We start from the raw sequence: 20065 nt of genomic DNA, 5'->3' as shown, positions 1-20065 counted from the left end.
TCAAACTAAACAAAACGACAAAACAAGAAAGGATGCCCTCCTACATTCGAACCCTGTAATCCAATATCAAGACAGAGAAGCCATTTCACTTTCAAAACCACACTAACTGGTTTATCCAGTTTCCAAATCTGTACAGTGTTGTGAAACGTGTCAAATCCCAGATGCCTCTGACCCTTTTTTAAAGTTATAGACAAATAATTGACATGGGGGAATTATCCATCTATCCATTATAAACCTGCTTATTCTTATATTAAGGACACATTTGTATTAAAACATGTATTATTTAGGCAATCATTATACTTTTATTGTATTATCCATGTTGGCACAAAGTCATGCTTAGTTATGCTCGTATTCAGTGAACTGCATCTAATACAATACAATACATTTTGTGGCTGATATTTCAGCCACAAAATGTATTTAAAAAAGAACTGACAAAGTATTAGCTTTGGATGTGATGTTAGTGAACTGAGCAATACTTTATAAATCCCTTAATATGAGATATATGGTTGAGAATACAACACATGAGAAAACAATAGTCAATGCCCAAAGCTTTTACTCTGGGCAGGGGTGATCTACTGTATTTTAGAAGCCTCTGACGGCTTAATTGGTATGTTTTGTTAAACACTGGCATAGATGACACTGCTGGCACAAAAGAAAGCCTCAAAGAAAATTGCAGTCCTCTCCACTGACTTTTAAAACACTAGTGCAACGTCTTGCTGCAAATCTGGTAGAACCAGTAATGTTAGCCAATATATATTACACAGCCACTAGGAAGTTAATAATATCCATGAACTAGATTTATAACCAAATTTTACAGCATCAATATAATCCGAAAAACGCATATAGTTAAAAAGAAAGTAGGACATATGAACAGAACTGCTCACAGATGTACCTACTATGTACCTGCTACCTGTCCAGGACCAGGGAACGGGCAGGTAGCATTTACTGTATTTACTGTACTGTACTCAGTACTGGAGGTGAGGGGGGGTGAGGGGGGATGGCATCCCCCCCTGAAATAAAAACGGTCAAAATCATCCCCCTGTAAAACTGCCATCCCGCCTTTTCATCCCTTATGTCATTTCATCAATGAATGTGGTTTTACTGCTATTTCAACATTTAGAGTCATCACCAGAAAAATAACATCAGAAAAATAACCTATTTGACCATTTTCACCTGTTTTAAGTAAATTTTCACTTAAAGGTCTGGAGGCTGATGCACACACTTTTTGGTAAATTTTCACTTGAAATAAGTAGGAAAATCTGCCAGTGGGACAAGATTTATCTTCTTATTACAAGCAAAAAAAAACAGTGATGAGTCTTGTTTTAAGTGTAATGAGATTTATTTTACTAAAATTAGACATTTTAACTAGAAAAAAGACAAATATTCTTGTTAGTTTTTGAGTTTTTGCAGTGATCCATTTTACTTATCCTGTGAAAGACAGAGTCATATTGATAAGTTAAGAAAAGTGTTTTTTATTGTTGTGTTTTGATGTATTTGCCCAGTGGATATTTAAAGCTTACAGAAGGCTGCATTTAACTGCTGCTATGTCATTCCTCCAGTGTTTCTGCAGGTGTTTTGGTCAGTGCTATTATTTGTAATATATTATATTATTTGTAATCAGCACAAATTATCTGTCCCCATATGATAAAATCCACCACCCCTCCTGATTTTTTTTTTACAACTCGAGTACTGACTGTATACTTACAAACACCTGTTTACTGAAGCGTACTTTTAAATTAAATACTTACCTGCTGTACTGCCCTTACTTTTTAACACCTTGTGCTTTTTATTATATTCCCTCTCTTCTTATCATTGTATTTCATTTTATTTGTTATTTACCGTCAAATTCCCTGTATTGTTTGACCTGACTTGGCCAATAAACCGATTCTGTTCCTGATCCTGATTCTATTCATTTTCACTACATTTCCCATCATGCATGTCGGTGACAGCGCATGCGCAGATGGGTTTATTTAGTATAGCTGCAGCCGGAAGCTCCACTGTGTCACCAAGCTGACCGACAATACTTGGTAAAGTTTCCTACGTTTTGTGTTTTGGTCTTTCTGCAACTTCGTGGTTGTAAAACATTCCCTAGTCTCTGTAGTTGGTATTACGTGTGAAAAGAGGGTTGTGTGGGTGGACTGGAGGCATTTATCGCCACACACGGTTTGCAGCTTAGCATATGGGCCCTTCATTCAGAGGAGAGCTTCGTTTTTATTGTTATTTTACCTCAAATCCACTTTAATTCATTGTTTTAGATACCAGCATACGTAATGTAAGAGCGGTCTGGTTATATGGGCGTAGTTTTGAAAAGTTATTTGTCTTCCTGGAACAATAAATGGAAGTAAAATGATGAAGTTGCTGCAGCCAAAGCGAAGGAAGATTAGCTGTGATGCAGACAAGCTTAGTTTAATACATTAAAACTGGTGATTTATAAGGTTTGTTTTTGTATAATCTCTTGTATAAAATTAGAAAACTTCTCCTCTGGCTTGATGAAATGCATCACTGGTAAAATGAGATATTTAGCCCCTGTCAGTGTGAAAGGTGGTTTACAGTAAACAAATATGTTGATCATATATACATATATGTATATATGTCATGTGTGTGTGTATATATGTATATACACACACACACATATAATATATTTAACTTCCTAAATCACGTACAACTGCTAAGGGTCCCTTTTGTGCTTGGCTTCGTTTCATTAATGCAGTCACTGTATTGCAGTATTGTTTTATTCATACACACACACACATATATATATATATATATATATATATATATATATATATATATATATATATATATATATATATATGTATATATATATATATATATATATTAGGGATGGGCGGTATGGACTAAAAAAATGTATCACGATAATTTCTGGCATTTATCCCGATAACGATAAAAATGACAATAAAAAAAATACCAATTCAACTCCACCTTTGTAACTATAAATCTATCACTACATTCAGTCTTTGGAGCCCCCAAAACACTGCTCTAAAAGATACTAAATACTACTAAACTACACCAATGAAATTGAATTAATAAAAACCAATTAAATTAGTACACCTGTACTGGAATGACTCAGATCTGCCATGTTTCTTTCTTTCTTTCTTTCTTTCTTTCTTTCTTTCTTTCTTTCTTTCTTTCTTTCTTTCTTTCTTTCTTTCTTTCTTTCTTTCTTTCTTTCTTTCTTTCTTTCTTTCTTTCTTTCTTTCTTTCTTTCTTTCTTTCTTTTTTTCTTTCTTTCTTTCTTTCTTTCAGGCTAATTTCCTTCCTTCCTTCCTTCCTTCCTTCCTTCCTTCCTTCCTTCCTTCCTTCATGTACGTTGTGCGTGGATTTAACGCAGAACCATAAATCCGTCTTTACACAAAAACATCATCAACGGGAATTTATCGTTTTTACCGCGAGATGACAAATTCTCACCGTGGGGAATTCTTTTGACGGTTTTATCGTGAACTGTAAAATATCGCCCATTCCTAATATATATATTATACATGAATTCCTGACCAGAAGTCAGGTGAACGAAGATCAAACGATCTGCTGTTGAAAGGTACATCACAGTAATCTGTAGAAGGGAGGGAGGGAGGAAGGGAGGGAAAAAGAAAGAAAGAAAGAAAAAAGGATAAATTCCCATTGATGACGTTTTTGTGTAACAAACATGGCGGATCTGAGAGCGAGATAGATTTATAGTTGAAAAGGTGGAGTTGAATTGGTATTTTTTTATCGGGATAAATGCCAGAAATTATCGTGATACATTTTTTAGTCCATACCGCCCATCCCTAGTCATATTTATATTTGTCTTCTTTCTTGTTTTGCACGTGTTTACTTTGCTGTTTTTTTTGTTGTAGATTTTTTGTCCTTGTTGTATTAGTACAGTAGTAGTACTATGAAGCAAACAAAGTTGAAAAGGGTAGGCACCATAAGCTTAGGCTTCAGCCTACACCTTTTGGTCGGTTTATTCCTTACTTCCTTTTATTATTTCTTTCCTACAAAAGGAAATGAAATGCTAAGTATTTATCAATGGAAACTGATCGACCAAATAAACTACTTCATCATCATCTCCAAAATTACAGTTGAATCACATAGTAGTATATCTTAAGATTATACAAATAACACAAAGTTGAAAAGGTCCGTCCACCATATTATAAGAACTAAACTCCCTAGAACAGGGATGCTGGGGTGCACCTTTATTTTACTAATAGTAAAATAATAGCTGTTGCCAAGTGTAACAGCTAATGGGGATCCTAAATAAACTAAACTAAACTAAACTACAAAACCTTTCCAAGAGGTGTAAAAAGACAAAGCAAAACAAAAAGGGAGAGAGGTAACGTAAAACCAAGCTTTAGCATTAGATAAAAGATGGTCGTTCCGGTGTGACATACATAATCCATCTATCCCATCTTTTCAAAAACACTCCTTGTTGCAATCTTATGGCAAAGGTAATGCTTTCCATCTTAAAAATATCACAAATGATGTCTATCCATTCATCCACCGTAGGTTTTTCTGTTTTTTTTTTTTTTGATTGATTGAATTGTGTATTTCGAACACATAAGGAAAAAAATATAAAATTTTAAAACAAATTCAAAACATACAGAAAAAAAGCAACAACAAAAACGTAATACAAACAGGGAAAAAAAAAACAGTGTCCGAAAAGGAGCAGGTAGAAGTAAAACTTATTTACCCTGCCCCTTTGTTACCTCTATTATAAATTAAACATAAATATTAATAATAAATAGCTGCTAATTTACCTATTAGGCTGGTTTTAACCACTTCCTCGTAATGGCCTTTCTACAGGCCGCACTTAGGATCTGAAATAAATATTTATCCCCAAAAGTGGCATTATCTGAGGGTAGAACTCCTAAGTACTTTGGGTTTTTATAAAGAGACAGAAGTGGAGGTTGTGATTGTTGAAATGGCAGAAGCCCCATCTGGTGGGAGGATGTTACTGTTGCAGTTTTGTAATAATTAACTGAACACCATCCTGCAGAGTTACTGTGTTCCTCTCAGTCCTGATAATAGGGCAGACTAACTACGTAAATATGTCCTCATATTAATCAGCTTTAATCCAGAGGTTTGTAGCCAGGTTTACTCAGCGTTGGAATTAAACATTTCTGCCCCTTGCAGGTGTGATGGAGAGGTGATGTGCTGGTGGGAGGAGCGGTAAGGCAAGAGGAGCCATGACTGAGTGCTTCCTGCCCCCCAGCAGCAGCCCTGCGGAGCAGCGCAGGGCCGAGCACCCGGGCGGCGTGGCCCGCACCCCCAGCTCTGAGGAGATCAGCCCCACCAAGTTCCCCGGCCTGTATCGCACAGGAGAACCGTCACCGCCACACGATGGACATCACCACGAGCCGCCCGACGCCTACGTCTCAGACGATGACAAAGAGCACAACAAGAAGAAGAATAAGTTTAAAAAGAAGGAGAAAAGGAGTAAGAAATCTTCTGTTTATTTTTTTATTCTACATTTCAGGGCAGGGGTTGTGGCAAGTTCTTCAACCGTTCAACCTGGTATATCCAGACTGATGTAACAAAATCTGGGCTGCAAAAATCATATTTTTGATTTCTTGACGGTCGACGCAAATCAGATTCCAAACTTTTCCGTGTTTTCCATGACTTGAAACGCAAAAACTCGACTTAAGTATGTTGTGCAGGGGGAATGCAGTGTTCATTATCTTCAAAATCAAGACAAGCCAACTTAACTACAGGAGTGTGATAAAGTTCTCTGTAATGCAATTTAAAAAAAAAAATAAATAAAAAATTGTCATACATTCTGGATTCATTACAAATCAACTGAAATATTGCAAGCCTTTCATTATTTTAATATTGCTGATTATGGTTTACAGTTTAAGATTAAGATTCCCAGAATATTCAAATTTTTTGAGATAGGATATTTGAGTTTTCTTAAACTGTAAGCCATGATCAGCAGTATTAAAATAATAAAAGGCTTGCAATATTTCAGTTGATTTGTAATTAATCCAGAATGTATGACATTTTTGCATTACACAAAATAAAGGACTTTATCACAATATTCAAATTTTCTGAGACAGTCTTGTATATAAAAAACAGGAACCAGTGACTAAAGTGCTTACAACAGGAATAAAAATACGTAATAGACAAATAAAGAGACAGAGACAAAAAAAAGCGTGAGGTAAAGTACAAGACACAACAAAAAAAAGTTGAAGAAATAAAATAATTTAAACTTCAAACATCTCACACTGTTTGAAGGCCCTCCTAAGAAAATACACAATGTAAGAGCTGCAATGACAAAAGCTTTGCCTCCCCGACCCTCAGCTGTGTCCTCGGCACATCCAGGAACAGCTGCTCCGCTAATCTGAGCGACCGGGAATCTCAGACGTGTTCAGGCGTTTAGTTTCTTTCTCTCACTGGATCTGAAGCTGCGGTGACCTCAAATAAAACCGTACTTATAGAAGATGTGGCACATCTCTCTGCAGACTTGAACCCCCTAAGGTTGTGTTCACACTTCCAGCCCAAATCCAATGTTTAACACATCCACATCTACCTGCCTCCTGTACTGACATACGGACAGAGACAGCTGCCTGAAACATGGACGTACCGGTACACAAATCCCTCTCGCCACTTTCTTGTAACTTATATTCTATCACGGTTCCACATAACCATGTCAGACATGGTTTGTTTACATCAGTTTTATGCTGCGTAACCATAGGAACCATGTGGATTAGTGAATGCCAATAAGAACAGACACTTTGGATCTGATCACTTTAAGGCAAACAGCCATTGAGAAAGATCAGATTCTGACAGACACTTCCTTTAGTCTTATTGTTGCATTGGCAGTTTAGTCTGTGGTCAAGGCGACACCCAGCACTTCTCCAGAAATGAAAATGATCTTCAGATTATGCCTTGCCCCTCTAAAACCCACCATTGCCTCCAGTATGTGGCAATAGCATAAACTTTTATTTATTTTTTAAAAGACAGAACGAGCAACCAGATAGATCAAACTTGGAATAATAGTTCCAATATTCTAAATGTGTCTTATCTGCCCTTTGCAGCTTAACTTACCTGATTTATTTGTCCAACACAGTCTGACAAATGGTTCTGTTTACTGTGTGGATCCATTCTACAACTATTACTACAATAATGCCATAAAATGAACAGAAAAAAAATACTTTTTTCTTTTTTTATTGTTAATTATGATGACTTCCTCATAATTCTGGCCTTCGGAAAGTGTCTGTACAGAAAACCCAGAAAGCCATCTCATAAGAGTAGCTGACGCCAACATCATTTCCACAAAAAACAAAACACTTGCAGACATATTGGTGTTGTTTGGACATCCTCAATAACTACAATTGTTTAATACAATCAATTAATTAATATAACGACTATTTTCTTGTGGAAAGATGTTATTGTGTCCTTTTTAAAAACACCTTTCTGGATACAAATTTATTGATTTATTACCATTAAATGCTTTTTTGTTGTTGTTGCATTTCACACTTGTAAGCTGTGTTGCACATTGAAACTTTGAAACTGAATATAGTTCACTTCAGTATATACATCAAATGAAGATAAAATCAGTAATGGGCAGAATTAATTAATTTAATTGACATTGTTTTTAGTTTTTTTTTAACAGTATATCTGTGGAAAAGAAGAAACACATTTAATTGTAGTGTCTGACAGCTTAACCCTAATTGTTCCCCGGGCGAAATGGTGTATTTGTTCTCTCAGATATAAGTCGCTTTGGATAAAAGCATCTGCTAAATGACAGTAGTAAGTAATACCAGAAAGCTGTTGTTACTGAAAGTGGTGGTTGAATTTGACGGTATTTTGCTGAAAGTTTCTCAGTCCAAGTGTGTTTTGCACTTTCCCATCCTGCTGGACGGGTGTTTCTCACTATTGTCCTCTGTATCAAGATTTTTCCATGTCTGTATTTAGCTCCGACACTAGTGTACGGAGGGAGAGAGGAAGAGATGGACAGTGTGAGGGAACACCCACAGAGCCCAGCGAAGGTGTGTCCCCGCCAGCGCGATGACAAACGGGCCTCGTTCTGGAGAACCCCAGAGCAGATACAAGCAGCAGGAGACCACAACTGTATAAATATGACATTTTCTTCATTGTGCTGCGGAGAGCTACTGTTCTGGATAGGAGCGGTCTAAGGTGTTCTGGGAGCTGTAACAGATCGGCGTCTGACCTCTTTTTCAAGTCCCCACTCCCCTTCTCCTCTGCTGTCTTCTCTCTCACCCTCGTCGCTCTTCCTCGTTTCTATTTCACAGCTATCACAGCAGCTAAACCGTGGGCAGGAGATAAGAGCAGAGCGTTTTCTCCACCCTGATTTATCCCCCGTTTCTGTCCTCTTTTACTTTTACAGCGGAGGGATACGCCGCCTTCCTGGAGGACAGTTCGGCAGACGAAGCAGAAAGCCCGTCGAAGATGAAGCGCTCGAAGGGAATCCACGTGTTCAAGAAGCCGAGCTTCTCCAAGAAGAAGGAGAAGGACTTCAAGGTGAAGGAGAAAGGTCCCAAAGAGGATAAGGTCAAGGATAAGAAGTCAAAGGACCTGACGGCTGCAGATGTGGTCAAACAGTGGAAGGAGAAGAAAAAGAAGAAGAAGCCTACGACGGAGGCCGAGGTGATCCCGGTGGAGATGCCGACCTTCAGGCCCATCTTTGGAGCCCCTTTGGCAGAAGCCGTCAAGAGGACGGCTCTGTACGACGGCATCCAGCTGCCAGCCGTCTTCAGAGAATGTTTGGACTACATTGAAAACTACGGCATGAAGTGTGAGGGCATCTACCGGGTCTCAGGTATCAAACGACTTCATTTTATTTATTTTTTTATATTTGTTTTTATTGGCAGACTGTTTCCACAATACAGAACAAAACAGATGAACATACCTTTTTTTTCCCCATCCCTCCCCCCACAGTTATCGTCATTAATTTTTCCCTTGGGAATAGCAAAAAAAATATATAAATATAAAATACATTTTATATAAATATAAAAATAAATAATAATACAAATTAAAAAAAAATAATAAATAAATAAAAATAAAAAGATAGTAATACAGTGACATAACCAAAAAGTAGTAGTAAAGCAATGAATGTAAAAATGAAAACGAAATGGGTTATCTAGAGCAGTGGTTCCAAACCTTTTTTCCTTGTTTCCCTCTACTTGTGTCTAAGACCAGCCAGGCCCCCCGACCCGTACGTACTAGCACCAAAATAGTCTTAAATTGAAAAAATGAATATTAATTATGTTTTTTTGATACATTTCTCTTTGGTTTACTTTCTATACATATGACTTTGTTTTTCTCCAATGTCCCCAATGTATAAAATACGCACAAAAGGACATAAAAGGACATACAAATATTTCCGAAAAATGTCTCATTTAATATGAGACCAAATTTTTTTTAAACATTTTTCTTTAACAACCTGTCGGAGTAAATTAAATGTTGAGTAATGATATAATAATAAGGAATTAAATCATTTCCTGTGTTTGTCACCAGTGTATAAAAAACCCAAATAATATTCAAGACATTCATAAATTATTCCGAACAATTTCTTATGAATGACTCATTCGCAAATATAATTTTTACATCTGCATAATTTCAAAGCAGACAAAGTTTTGCGCCCCCCCCAGAGATCTCTGGCGCCCCCCCAGGGGGGGCCCGGACCCCAGGTTGGGAGACACTGATCTAGAGATTAATAATTATTTCTTAGATCAATAATTATCAATTCCAGTAGTAGTCACAAGTTATACTAGTAAACACTTGAGTGGGATTGTTGTCATTTATCACCCCCAGAGTTATATACCAATGTATTAGTAATTAGGCTGTTACTATTCAAACGACTTCATTTTAGAAACAAAAATAAAGTCATCTTAGCATTAGGCCTGTGTTGAAAAAAATCGATTTTATTTTATTTTTTATTTTTTTTGGGGTGGGGGGGATTTTTTTAATTTTCTTTTATTTATTTATGCTTTTTTTTTTTTTTTTCATCATTACATTACAACTCTTGGTTATTTTTTTGTTTATCCCCAAAAAAGGAATGTTTTGTTGGACTATAGAATAACTGCTGCCATGCTTTTGCCTTTAAATATGTTTAAAGGTATGAAAACATTAAAGTGTTAGGTTATAATTGCATAAATTGTCTATATTTCATTACTTTATATGCTGTTTTGGGGTTACATTTGCAAAAAATGCTAAAAACCAAATTCTCAAAAATTAAAAACCAAAATAGACCGAAAATGGAACAAATAAAAATGGAATGTAGGAAAAAATAAAACCGATTTCATCCGTCTCTGTTTCCTCCCTGGATCTGTTTGGTAATTCTGACCCACATGATGTTTCTGAAAGCAGTTCTATCAGCATTCTGGGAGCTGATTGGTCCTTACAGCATCATTAGCTGCAATACTTGCTGTTGAATCTCAATATAATACTAGTATTCATATGTTGCAGTACTAGACAGTCATATAATTCATGCAACAGCTCAAAAAATAGTTATTTAAAAACACTAACCCAAATCAATATCGGAATCGGATCGAATCAAATCTTGATAATCGATTCTGAATCTTAAGAATCGGAATCGAATTGATTCTTGACATTTGAATCGATCCCCAGCCCTACTTAGCATCTCTCTTCAGGTACTCACGTTAACTTTGCTCCCTGCCAGGAATGAAGTCCAAAGTGGATGAGCTGAAGGCGGCGTACGACCGTGAGGAGTGCCCCTGCCTGGAGGAGTACGACCCTCACACCGTGGCCAGCCTGCTGAAGCAGTACCTGCGCGAGCTGCCGGAGAACCTGCTGGGCTCCGTGGTGCAGCGCTTCGAGGACGCCTGCGGCCGGCAGGTGGAGGCCGAGAAGGTGACGGAGTTCCAGAGGCTCCTGACCGAAGTCTCCCCGCAGAGCCGGCTCCTCCTCTCCTGGCTCGTCACGCACATGGACCACGTCATCGTCAGGGAGCTGGACACCAAGATGAACATCCAGAACATCTCCATCGTCCTCAACCCCACCATACAGGTCAGAGAGGGGCGCTCGGCCCGCTACTGAAACACGAGGGAGTGTTGCCGATATCGCAAACTAGGGCTGGGTGATATGGACCAAAAGTCATATCTCGATATTTTCTAGCTGAATGGCGATACTCGATATATATCGATATTTTTTCTGTGACATAATTGGGGTTTCCCCCAAAGCATTATAGCATTTCATTTCATTTTTATTTATTCCGATCATGCAAAGAAAAGAAACAAGCAAGTAAAATGACAACACAATCAAAAGCATATTCCAGAACCAGAAAGGAGCAGGAAGAAGAAAATCTTATTATACTTGCCCCTCCCTCAAAACAAAATTGAACAATAATAACAGATGATCTGCACAATTACTTAATTAATATCACAAGAAAAGAAAAACAAGAAAATAAATTGTCTGTCTCCATATGCATATATTATATATTTAGACTATTTCATCCATACATTGTTATTTTTTTTCTCTTTAAATTTATATTTAAACTGAAATATGTTTAGCATAGCATCTCTGTTAGCTTCATTTTTTCTGAGGCAAACCCTTAAAAAAACAGTCAGTTTTAATACAAAGCCTCGTGCCAAATGTCACACAGGTTCATTTATTAACAGAGGTCTGCACAATATCAAAATGTATAAAACAAATGAAATAAAAATAAACTGCCTGCATATATAGAATAAAAATGCTTCTTGAATAAAATAAAACAAATATCCCTTTCCTGCATAACAATTAAATTAAAATACACTGTGCAATTAATACAATGTAGACAGTAACAGGCAGACTTTTCCACTGAGGTTGACAGTTGTGCAAATGACAAAACATTTGTGCAAATATCAAATAAAACATTCAAGTCAATTTGTCACAAAATAAGCTATATCAAAGAAGAAAAAAAAAAGCTTTATCGATATAAACGATATTGTCTCGTACCATATCGCGTTTGAAAATATATCGATTATATATAAAAATCTTGATATATTGCCCAGCCCTATCGCAAACTAAACTTTGCTTTGGCTCATCCTCAAACCGACCAAGTTCTTACAGGATCAAAGAGTTCATCCCTGAAACGTTGGCCTAGTTTAGTGGAGCTAATTTATCCCCTGAGGTGACATTTCTGTGGCTGCTCCACTTATTTAAAACCGGCAGCAGCAGCGGTAGCCACAACACTGTTAAATAAACACGATGTTGAATTAATAGGAATCCAGGATGTGTGTAATGGGGTTAAATAAATATACCGAACAAATTGGTCCAGTTCAGCAGTTTGACACAAATTTAGGTAAATGCGGTTTGTCTGTCGCCTCGGTGCTCCTTTCTCCTTCCTCTGCTGATTAGTTGTCCTCGCTTTCAGATCGGGAATCGAGTTCTCTACATCTTCTTCACCCACGTGAAGGAGCTGTTTGGAGACGTCGTCCTGAAGCCGGTGGTGCGACCGCTGCGATGGTCCAACATGGCGACCATGCCGGCTCTCCCAGAGACGCAGGAAAACATCAAGGAGGAGATCCGGCGCCAGGTGGGTTCAGTCCCAGTTCTCACAAGAACTTGCGCCTTCACTTCAAAGGATCATTAAGTTTAGTTTGCTATTAAATGCTGTCATTGTAACCTTTTCAGTGTTTTCAATAATGAATTGAAGACTGTTTGGCTGCATTTGAGCACATCACCATCATCAGCAGGTAAATCTGAACCTGTTTTTCTTCAGGAGTTCCTCCTGAACTGCCTGCACAGAGACCTGCAGGCTGGTGTGAAGGACCTGTCCAAAGAGGAGCGACTCTGGGAGGTTCAGAGGATCCTGACTGCTCTTAAACGCAAGCTCAGAGAGGCAAAACGCCAGGTAGGTTGTCCTTTTAATTAGGCCTGTGTTGAAAAAATTGATTTCCCAATTCTAAATCGATTCTCATATTAATTCCTAAAAATCGATCCATATGTCTAAAGATAGATTTTTTTTTTTTTTTTTTTTGATTTTTTGGGTTTTTTTTTTATTTATTTTTTTATTTATTTATGTTTTTTTTTTTTTTTTCATCAATACATTGCAACTTTTGGTTCTTTTTTTGTTTATCCCCAAAAAAGGAATGTTTTGTTGGACACGAGAATAACTGGTGCCATGTTTTTGCCTTTAAATATGTTTAAAGGTATGAAAACATTAAAGTGTTAGGTTATAATTGCATAAATTGTCTATATTTCATTACTTTATATACTGTCTTGGGGTTACATTTGCAAAAAAGGCTAAAAACCAAATGCTAAAAAATTAAAAACCAAAAATGGAACAAATAAAAACGGAATGTGGGAAAAAATAAAACCAATTTCATCCGTCTCTGTTTCCTCCCTGGATCTGTTTGGTAATTCTGACCCACACGATGTTTCTGAAAGCAGTTCTATCAGCATTCTGGGAGCTGATTGGTCCTTACAGCATCATTAGCTGCAATACTTGCTGTTTAATCTCAATATAATACTAGTAGTAATATTTTGCATAACTACAGTCATATAATTCATGCAACAGCTCAAAAAAACAGTTTTAATAACACTAACCCAAATCAATATCGGAATCAAATCAAATCTTGATAATTGATTCTGAATCTTAAGAATCGGAATCGAATCGATTCTTGACATTTGAATCGATCCCCAGCCCTACTTTTAATGCTCTCTAGTTTGTTGAAATGATACCTTTTTTAAAACGTTGATATCTTTCTAATTTAGGAAACAGCAGAAGCAGGTTGTCTTTGCACAAGTTAACCTTTCTCTTTCTCTGCTAGTCTTAAAGGTTTTTTGCCGTTTCAAAGATGACCTGCAGGCCCTGGATCAGTCAGTGAGTTTCCTTTAAGTTACACAGAGAATTTACACATTTTATCTTTCCATCTTCCCTCTGGCGGGGGCTTCAGGAGTGTGAGAGTAAGATCGCCCAGGAGATCGCAAGCTTGTCAAAGGAAGACGTATCGAAAGAGGAGATGACCGAGAATGAGGAGGAAGTCCTCAACCTGCTTTTAGCACAGGTGAGTCATTTTTGCCAACACACTGATGTGCCGAGACCAACAAAAACACCGGCTGGACATTAATTTTTAAATGCTGCCTGCATCACTGGGGTATAATAAAGCTGCTGCTCTAACTTCCTCTGGATAATTAGGAAAATGAGATTCTGACGGAGCAGGAGGAGCTGATCTCTTTGGAGCAGGTGCTGCGACGACAGATTGCAACTGAGAAAGAAGAGATTGAGAGACTGCGGGGAGAGATTGCAGACATACAAAGGTAGGAGAACTGATGCTCAACACTTTGTGTTGCGCTTGAAATTGCAGAAATTGGAACGTGATTAGAAAATAAGGCAGAATTAGAGAGGTTGTGGACAACCTCACCATTATCCTTGAAAGGATGATTGAAAGAGCTGTGAACACGACTTTGACACATGTTGAACATGAAACAGAAATACGATCCCTTGTGGTTACTTTCAGTGACTACGTTTACATGCAGTCAAAATTCGGGTTATTGCTAATATTCCGGTTTCTGAAACATTCGGAATATTCCGTTTACATGCGTGAGCAAACAGAGTTATCCCTGTATACATGGTAATTAATCATTCGGGATATCCCGATCAAACCAGCGACGCGCAGAGAACGTGATGACGCAATTACCGTAATTTCCGCTTCTTCTTCCTGTATCCAAATTCAAAACAAATGCTGCTTCGCGCAACTTTTCGCTCACCTTCTTGTAAATCTCGCTATCCCGGTACTTTCTACCGTCTACAAATGCCAAAGTGTTCATATCCATCATTCCATTTATGAAGTGATTAGTCTCCTCCTCACTCCAAAAGTGTGGCGTGGTCTTGCGTTTCTCCGTGTTTATAAGAACTTCCTGGACTCAAAAGACCAGGATTCCTTGTGAACAGAGCATGCGCAGAAAACAAATTCATGTTCCGTTTGATGGGGATATTCCGTTTGGCGTTTATATCACCGAATATTCAGGTTTTAAAAGGAGTAACCCAGGGGTCATATTCGGGTTCTTAAAAACCAGAATATGAACAAATTCGGGTTATTCAAAGGGGTTATTGGTGTTTACATGGCCGTGCAAATTCGGGTTATTGCCAATATTCGGTTTTAAAAGGGTTATTGACTGCATGTAAACGCAGTCATTGTGGACTTGACTATAATCTTCTTTCTTCTCATCACTAGTCGGCAGCAGGGTCGGAGCGAGACGGAGGAGTACTCATCTGACAGTGAAAGTGAGAGTGAAGATGAGGAAGAGCTGCAGATGATACTGGAAGATCTCCAGAAGCAAAATGAGGAACTGGAGGTGAGAAAATGCTTTGCCTACCTGTGGTATTTAGTCATTTTAAAACTCTTGATTGAAGAGTTTTACGGTTTGTTGGTTTGAGGCATTCTGTACCCGAATATGATCGGGTGCAGCAGTACGGCATCTAGGAGTGGGTATCGATTCTGATTCTTAATATTCAGAATCGATTATCATGATTCGATCCGATTCGATATTGATTTGGCTTAGTGTTATTTAAAATGTTTTTTGAGCTGTTGCCTGAATTATATGACTGTAACTAGTGAAATAATAATTTCACAATAATTATTGTGAAATAACTAAGAAATAAATAACTCAAACAGGCCTTTCAATATCCATTTAAAGTGCAAAAAAAGAAAGAAATTGCAACAGTTCATGCAGTAAACAAATCATTTTAGCTTATCTAATTTATTCTGTCACCACGCACACATATTGCCATGAAGCACCTGGCATTTTTCAGAAGTGTCATGACAAACTGTGTGTCTGACTACTGGGATTAAAGTTCACCTGGCGAAAATGATGAAAAAAAAAATCGATCTTTAGACATAAGAATCGATTTTTAGGAATTAATATGAGAATCGATTTAGAATTGGAAAATCAATTTTTTTTTCAACACAGGCCTAACGGCATTAGGGCTGAAACGATTCCTCGAATAATTTGAGTAATTCGATTACAAAAAATTATCGAGGATTTTTTTCTGCCTTGAGGAATTGTTTAATTTATCTATTTATTTTATTTAATTTTTTTTTTCGTTTTAATTTCACCAGCTCAAAGCAGGTATTACACCCGGACTACATTTACACAACGCGCTGCCACCGCGCACGGAAAGTTAGAAGAAAGAAACGGCGGATATGTTTGGTTTTAGTAATATCATGCTCAGGCAATGAGTCTGCAATGGCCCAGACGGGAGACACATGTAGCTCAGTGCTTAACTTTTATTTTGAATCCACTCTATATTCTTCTGGTTGTTCTCCGATATGTTCCCCTAAAGCCTGAATTAAGGTTCCGCCTTAAATCGACGCAGAGCCTACGCCGTTGTAACGCGGAACCATAAATCAGCCTTCACCCGGTACATACATAGGTTCCTCTAAACATCTGTCCCCGCTACAGTTTTAACTAAAAGAAAATGTGCTCCAATACAGCAGGTCTCATAATTTTATTTTGAACACTGCCAAAACTCTAACTTAAAACGTAACTAGAACTTAAAATTTGCTTGACACAAATTAAGTTAAATTTTAACACGTGGGAAAAACACCTAATCTTTTAAGTGATGAGTGTTATCAGGTGTAATGGCATTTTTAGGTTAGAAATAAGAATATTTCTTGGTAAGATCCTTAGTTATTTGAGTGAAGGCAGTGAATTTGGTCAACTAGTGTAAGTTCAAGGTTTTTAAATGCACAGCCATCAACCTACTGTATTATATAATTTAGTCTTAGCGATGTCAATTAACATCTAACATCTTATGTATATTTATAATCGTTCTTTAACTAAACAAAAATATGTTTTATCCGATTAATCGATGGAATTTTCAGTAGAATACTCCATTACTAAAATATTCGATAGCTGCAGCCCTAAACGGCATCATCTGCTTTTTATGGCCCTGCAGAACAAAAACACCCACCTGAACCAGGCCATCCACGAGGAGCAGGAAGCCATCCTGGAGCTCAGAGTGCAGCTTCGCCTCCTGCAGAGCCAGAAACAGCAGCAACAACAGCAGCAGCAACAACAGCAGCAGCAGCAGCAGCAGCAGGAAGTGACTGTCCAACCTCCCGTAGAGCCGGCTCCTCCCTCCCAGCCCAGCCCCGAGCCACACAGCGAGGAACAGACCAAGCGCTCCGTCGCCGCCGTGGTTCCCGCTGCCGCCGACACGCCTGCCCCGACCAACGGGAAGGCGGCGAAGGATCCGTCAAAACCCTCGCCCAACAAAGACAGAAGAGACACCAACATGTGAGAGGTCGCTGGTCAGTTCATGTAGTCTAACTCGCCGTCCTCCGGAGGTCAGAGTTCATTAGTTCATCCATCAAGAGGCAGCCAATGAAAAACTAGCTCTATAATCTCTGGCGCTTTGACTTTCTTTCCCGTTTAAAAGCATAAACTGAGTAGCTTCTCTAGTGGACGATCGGTCGCCACCGTGGGAGATTTGCAGGGACCATGTTTTCAAATCTACAGTGCCAAGCTGGTATGAAAGAAGAGGAGGGGGTGAAAGAGGAAATGAAAGGATTCCTGAAGGGTTTATGAAGAGATTATATGAAGTTTATTTTTCACTGGTAACAGAGACAAGAAAATATCACAAAAGCAGATATAATCGCAGTCCCAGTAACTCAGTTTTAGCCCTCGTTTTAATACAAATCTGACAAGTTGGAGTCCGCCGTGCCATAACTGAAGAAGCCCGACAGTGAACCACTAACACGAAAGCCCCGATCAGTCTGTCTGTATCCTCTATATTTAAGTTCTCTGGTGAATATTTATGGCTGTTGGAGAAATACTTTGATTTTAATCACAGCTGTTTATTAATATATGAATAAACCTATTGTAGATACTTTTCCGTCTTTAAACAGCAGATGCACAAAAGCGCAGAGACGTTGCACCTCGCAGTTGACCAGCGGATGAAAACAAATGCATCCCAAAAGCATATTCATTACTGCAACGTGTCAATGCACAGTAGTGCACTTACTCCTTTATTTCTTTTTTTTTTTGGTTTTCTCAGCCTCTACTGTATAAACATGGAAAATTACATTTCAGTTTACTGTTGTTGATTGTAAAAGATCCAGAAAGTGTGCGGAGATGCACAGGAGACTCGTCTAGCTTACCGTGTATTTTTTTAACTCTTGATGTATAAAGCTATTCATGGCATCAGCTGGAAAAAAATGAATAAATCATTTCATAACAAATCCTTGATGTTTGCAAAGTACCATGATTGTTCAATGCTCTGTCAGACCTTTTGTCATATGTTTCCTTTTCTTTTTTTTAAGAATGTTTTTCCTTTTAATGACCTTTATGGATAATGCTAGTGTGACACTCTTGCTTTAGTCACGGGCAAATCGAGGCAATCTCCTCTGGACTCATGATTCAAAGATCTTAATCCTGTGACTGTAACAGACACATGCCAGACTGAGCTCAGGAGCTTCTCCTGCACTTACTTTCTTATTGTTTAGACTCCTGTAGCAGATTGTTGGGGACAGACTAAAGCTTCTAAAGAATAAAGTCTAAACAAGACAGTCTAAATCATTTTTCTCTCTCTTGCTCTGCCTTTAGTTTTACTCTGAAGGTATGCTCCTTATTTAGCACTTCCCAGATTACACAATTTTTGAACAGTGCTGACTCTTTAAGCATAAATAAAGTTTCCATCTCTTTTAGGGTTTTCACCCTCAGTGACCCTTAAAAGGTTTAGAAATTAGGATAGAGTGGAACTGCCCCTTTTTTTTTTGTTATTGCTTTAACTTCTGTCTTTTTGAAAGTTGGCATGTAAAGTCAGAAGAGAACCGTTGAAAAGAGACTAAGTTCCTTTCAAAATAAAAGCATACCGTTAATTCTCTGTGATGACAGTAGTGAGGACGTTATTCAAATGAGGAACACAAGTAAGTGAGCACTACTTAAAAAGTACTTATTACTTTTACCTCAGTTATGAGACACTAAAAGATGCTAGTTGGATTGTTTAGTAAGATTAAGCATTAAAATATTAACATATACAGTAAATCCTTATCTAATTGGATGTGATTTTGAACTTTCTATAAGTTTTATATAGTTTCCAAAACACTAGTAAACTACACATTAAGGATTGTAATCCTTTGTCAAACTGATACTTTTCAGTGACAATCACTAATTTGGCTGTAAGCCATTTTTTTAACTCTCTTCTACATGAAATAGCCAATTTAAATAAAGGCGTTTTATATTTGCAGAAGAGTGCCTTGGATTTTTCTTCTTTTTTGACAAACTAATTTGTTCAAAAATATTTCATGCTGAGAATGCACACGGTGCTTATGAAAGCTCAATTATTTAGGTGGTGAAGAAAAATAAAAGGTTTTGTTCCCACGGTGACTCATCCAGACTAAGTTCCTCTTTATTGCAAAGAATTAATCGGTTCCCTTTGGTTTTAACTTTGATTTCTGGGGGGCGCAAAACCAACAAACCAGATACAGACCAAGAGTTTGGACACACTTGTTTGAATGAGAAGGTGTGTCCAAGCTTTTTGTCTGTACTGTATGTCGCTACAAACAAAATGTCTGGACAACACTATATTGTTGGTTTAGCACTAAAAACCTTTTGATCTGAGGTGTTTTTAGTAATTTTGCGACTGTCTTGGTTGTTTGGAATAGTAGCTTGTAGAATCACATCAATGAGTTCTCACAAAGTCCATCCCATTGCGGTTGCTTTGGTACATTTTGTACCAGTGGAACTGGCTGTTAATGGGAGCATTAAAGCCATTATCAAAGACAACCAAGAAAGCTTCTTTCATATACTCATCTTTGATTGGTGGTTTCATTATCCAGGTGTATCCAGAGGTAATTTCTTTAGCATCCATTTGAACTGCTCCCTGGAAACCGATGCTAAATTCAGACTGGCCGGCCAAATCCATTTCCCGAGAGAATTTCTGTAAAAGGAACAGGTATGGTTGGCCAAGCTTTTAAATCTGTCAACCAAAGTAGAAATGGCTTGCCTCAGATGGGGAATCAATATTGTCCTATTTGTAGCGCAACACTTGCCTGGGTGTGAAAACTACAACAGTTTCAAGGTCCTTTCTCTAAGCCACATCAGACAAAACTGAATGAAACAATAACATGTATCTATAATTAGCAATGTGGTCTTTTGT

General features: G+C 37.9%; 1 protein-coding gene across 1 annotated transcript; it reads left to right on the top strand.

Moving 5' to 3' along the window:
• The first annotated feature begins 1967 nt into the window (after window positions 1-1967).
• ralbp1 (ralA binding protein 1) lies at window positions 1968-18149 on the top strand. Its single transcript, XM_061731776.1, has 10 exons — window positions 1968-2027; window positions 5131-5433; window positions 8345-8776; window positions 10640-10986; window positions 12332-12493; window positions 12680-12811; window positions 13857-13967; window positions 14099-14220; window positions 15138-15258; window positions 16862-18149. Exons 2-10 carry the CDS (start codon window positions 5184-5186, stop codon window positions 17204-17206), a joined length of 2022 nt encoding a protein of 673 aa, XP_061587760.1. The 5' UTR covers window positions 1968-2027; window positions 5131-5183; the 3' UTR covers window positions 17207-18149.
• The last annotated feature ends 1916 nt before the right edge of the window (window positions 18150-20065 follow it).

The sequence above is a fragment of the Cololabis saira genome, chromosome 10 (genome assembly GCF_033807715.1).
Source record: "Cololabis saira isolate AMF1-May2022 chromosome 10, fColSai1.1, whole genome shotgun sequence".
NCBI classification, from domain to species: domain Eukaryota; kingdom Metazoa; phylum Chordata; class Actinopteri; order Beloniformes; family Belonidae; genus Cololabis; species Cololabis saira.
This window is presented reverse-complemented; position numbering and strand designations above follow the sequence as displayed.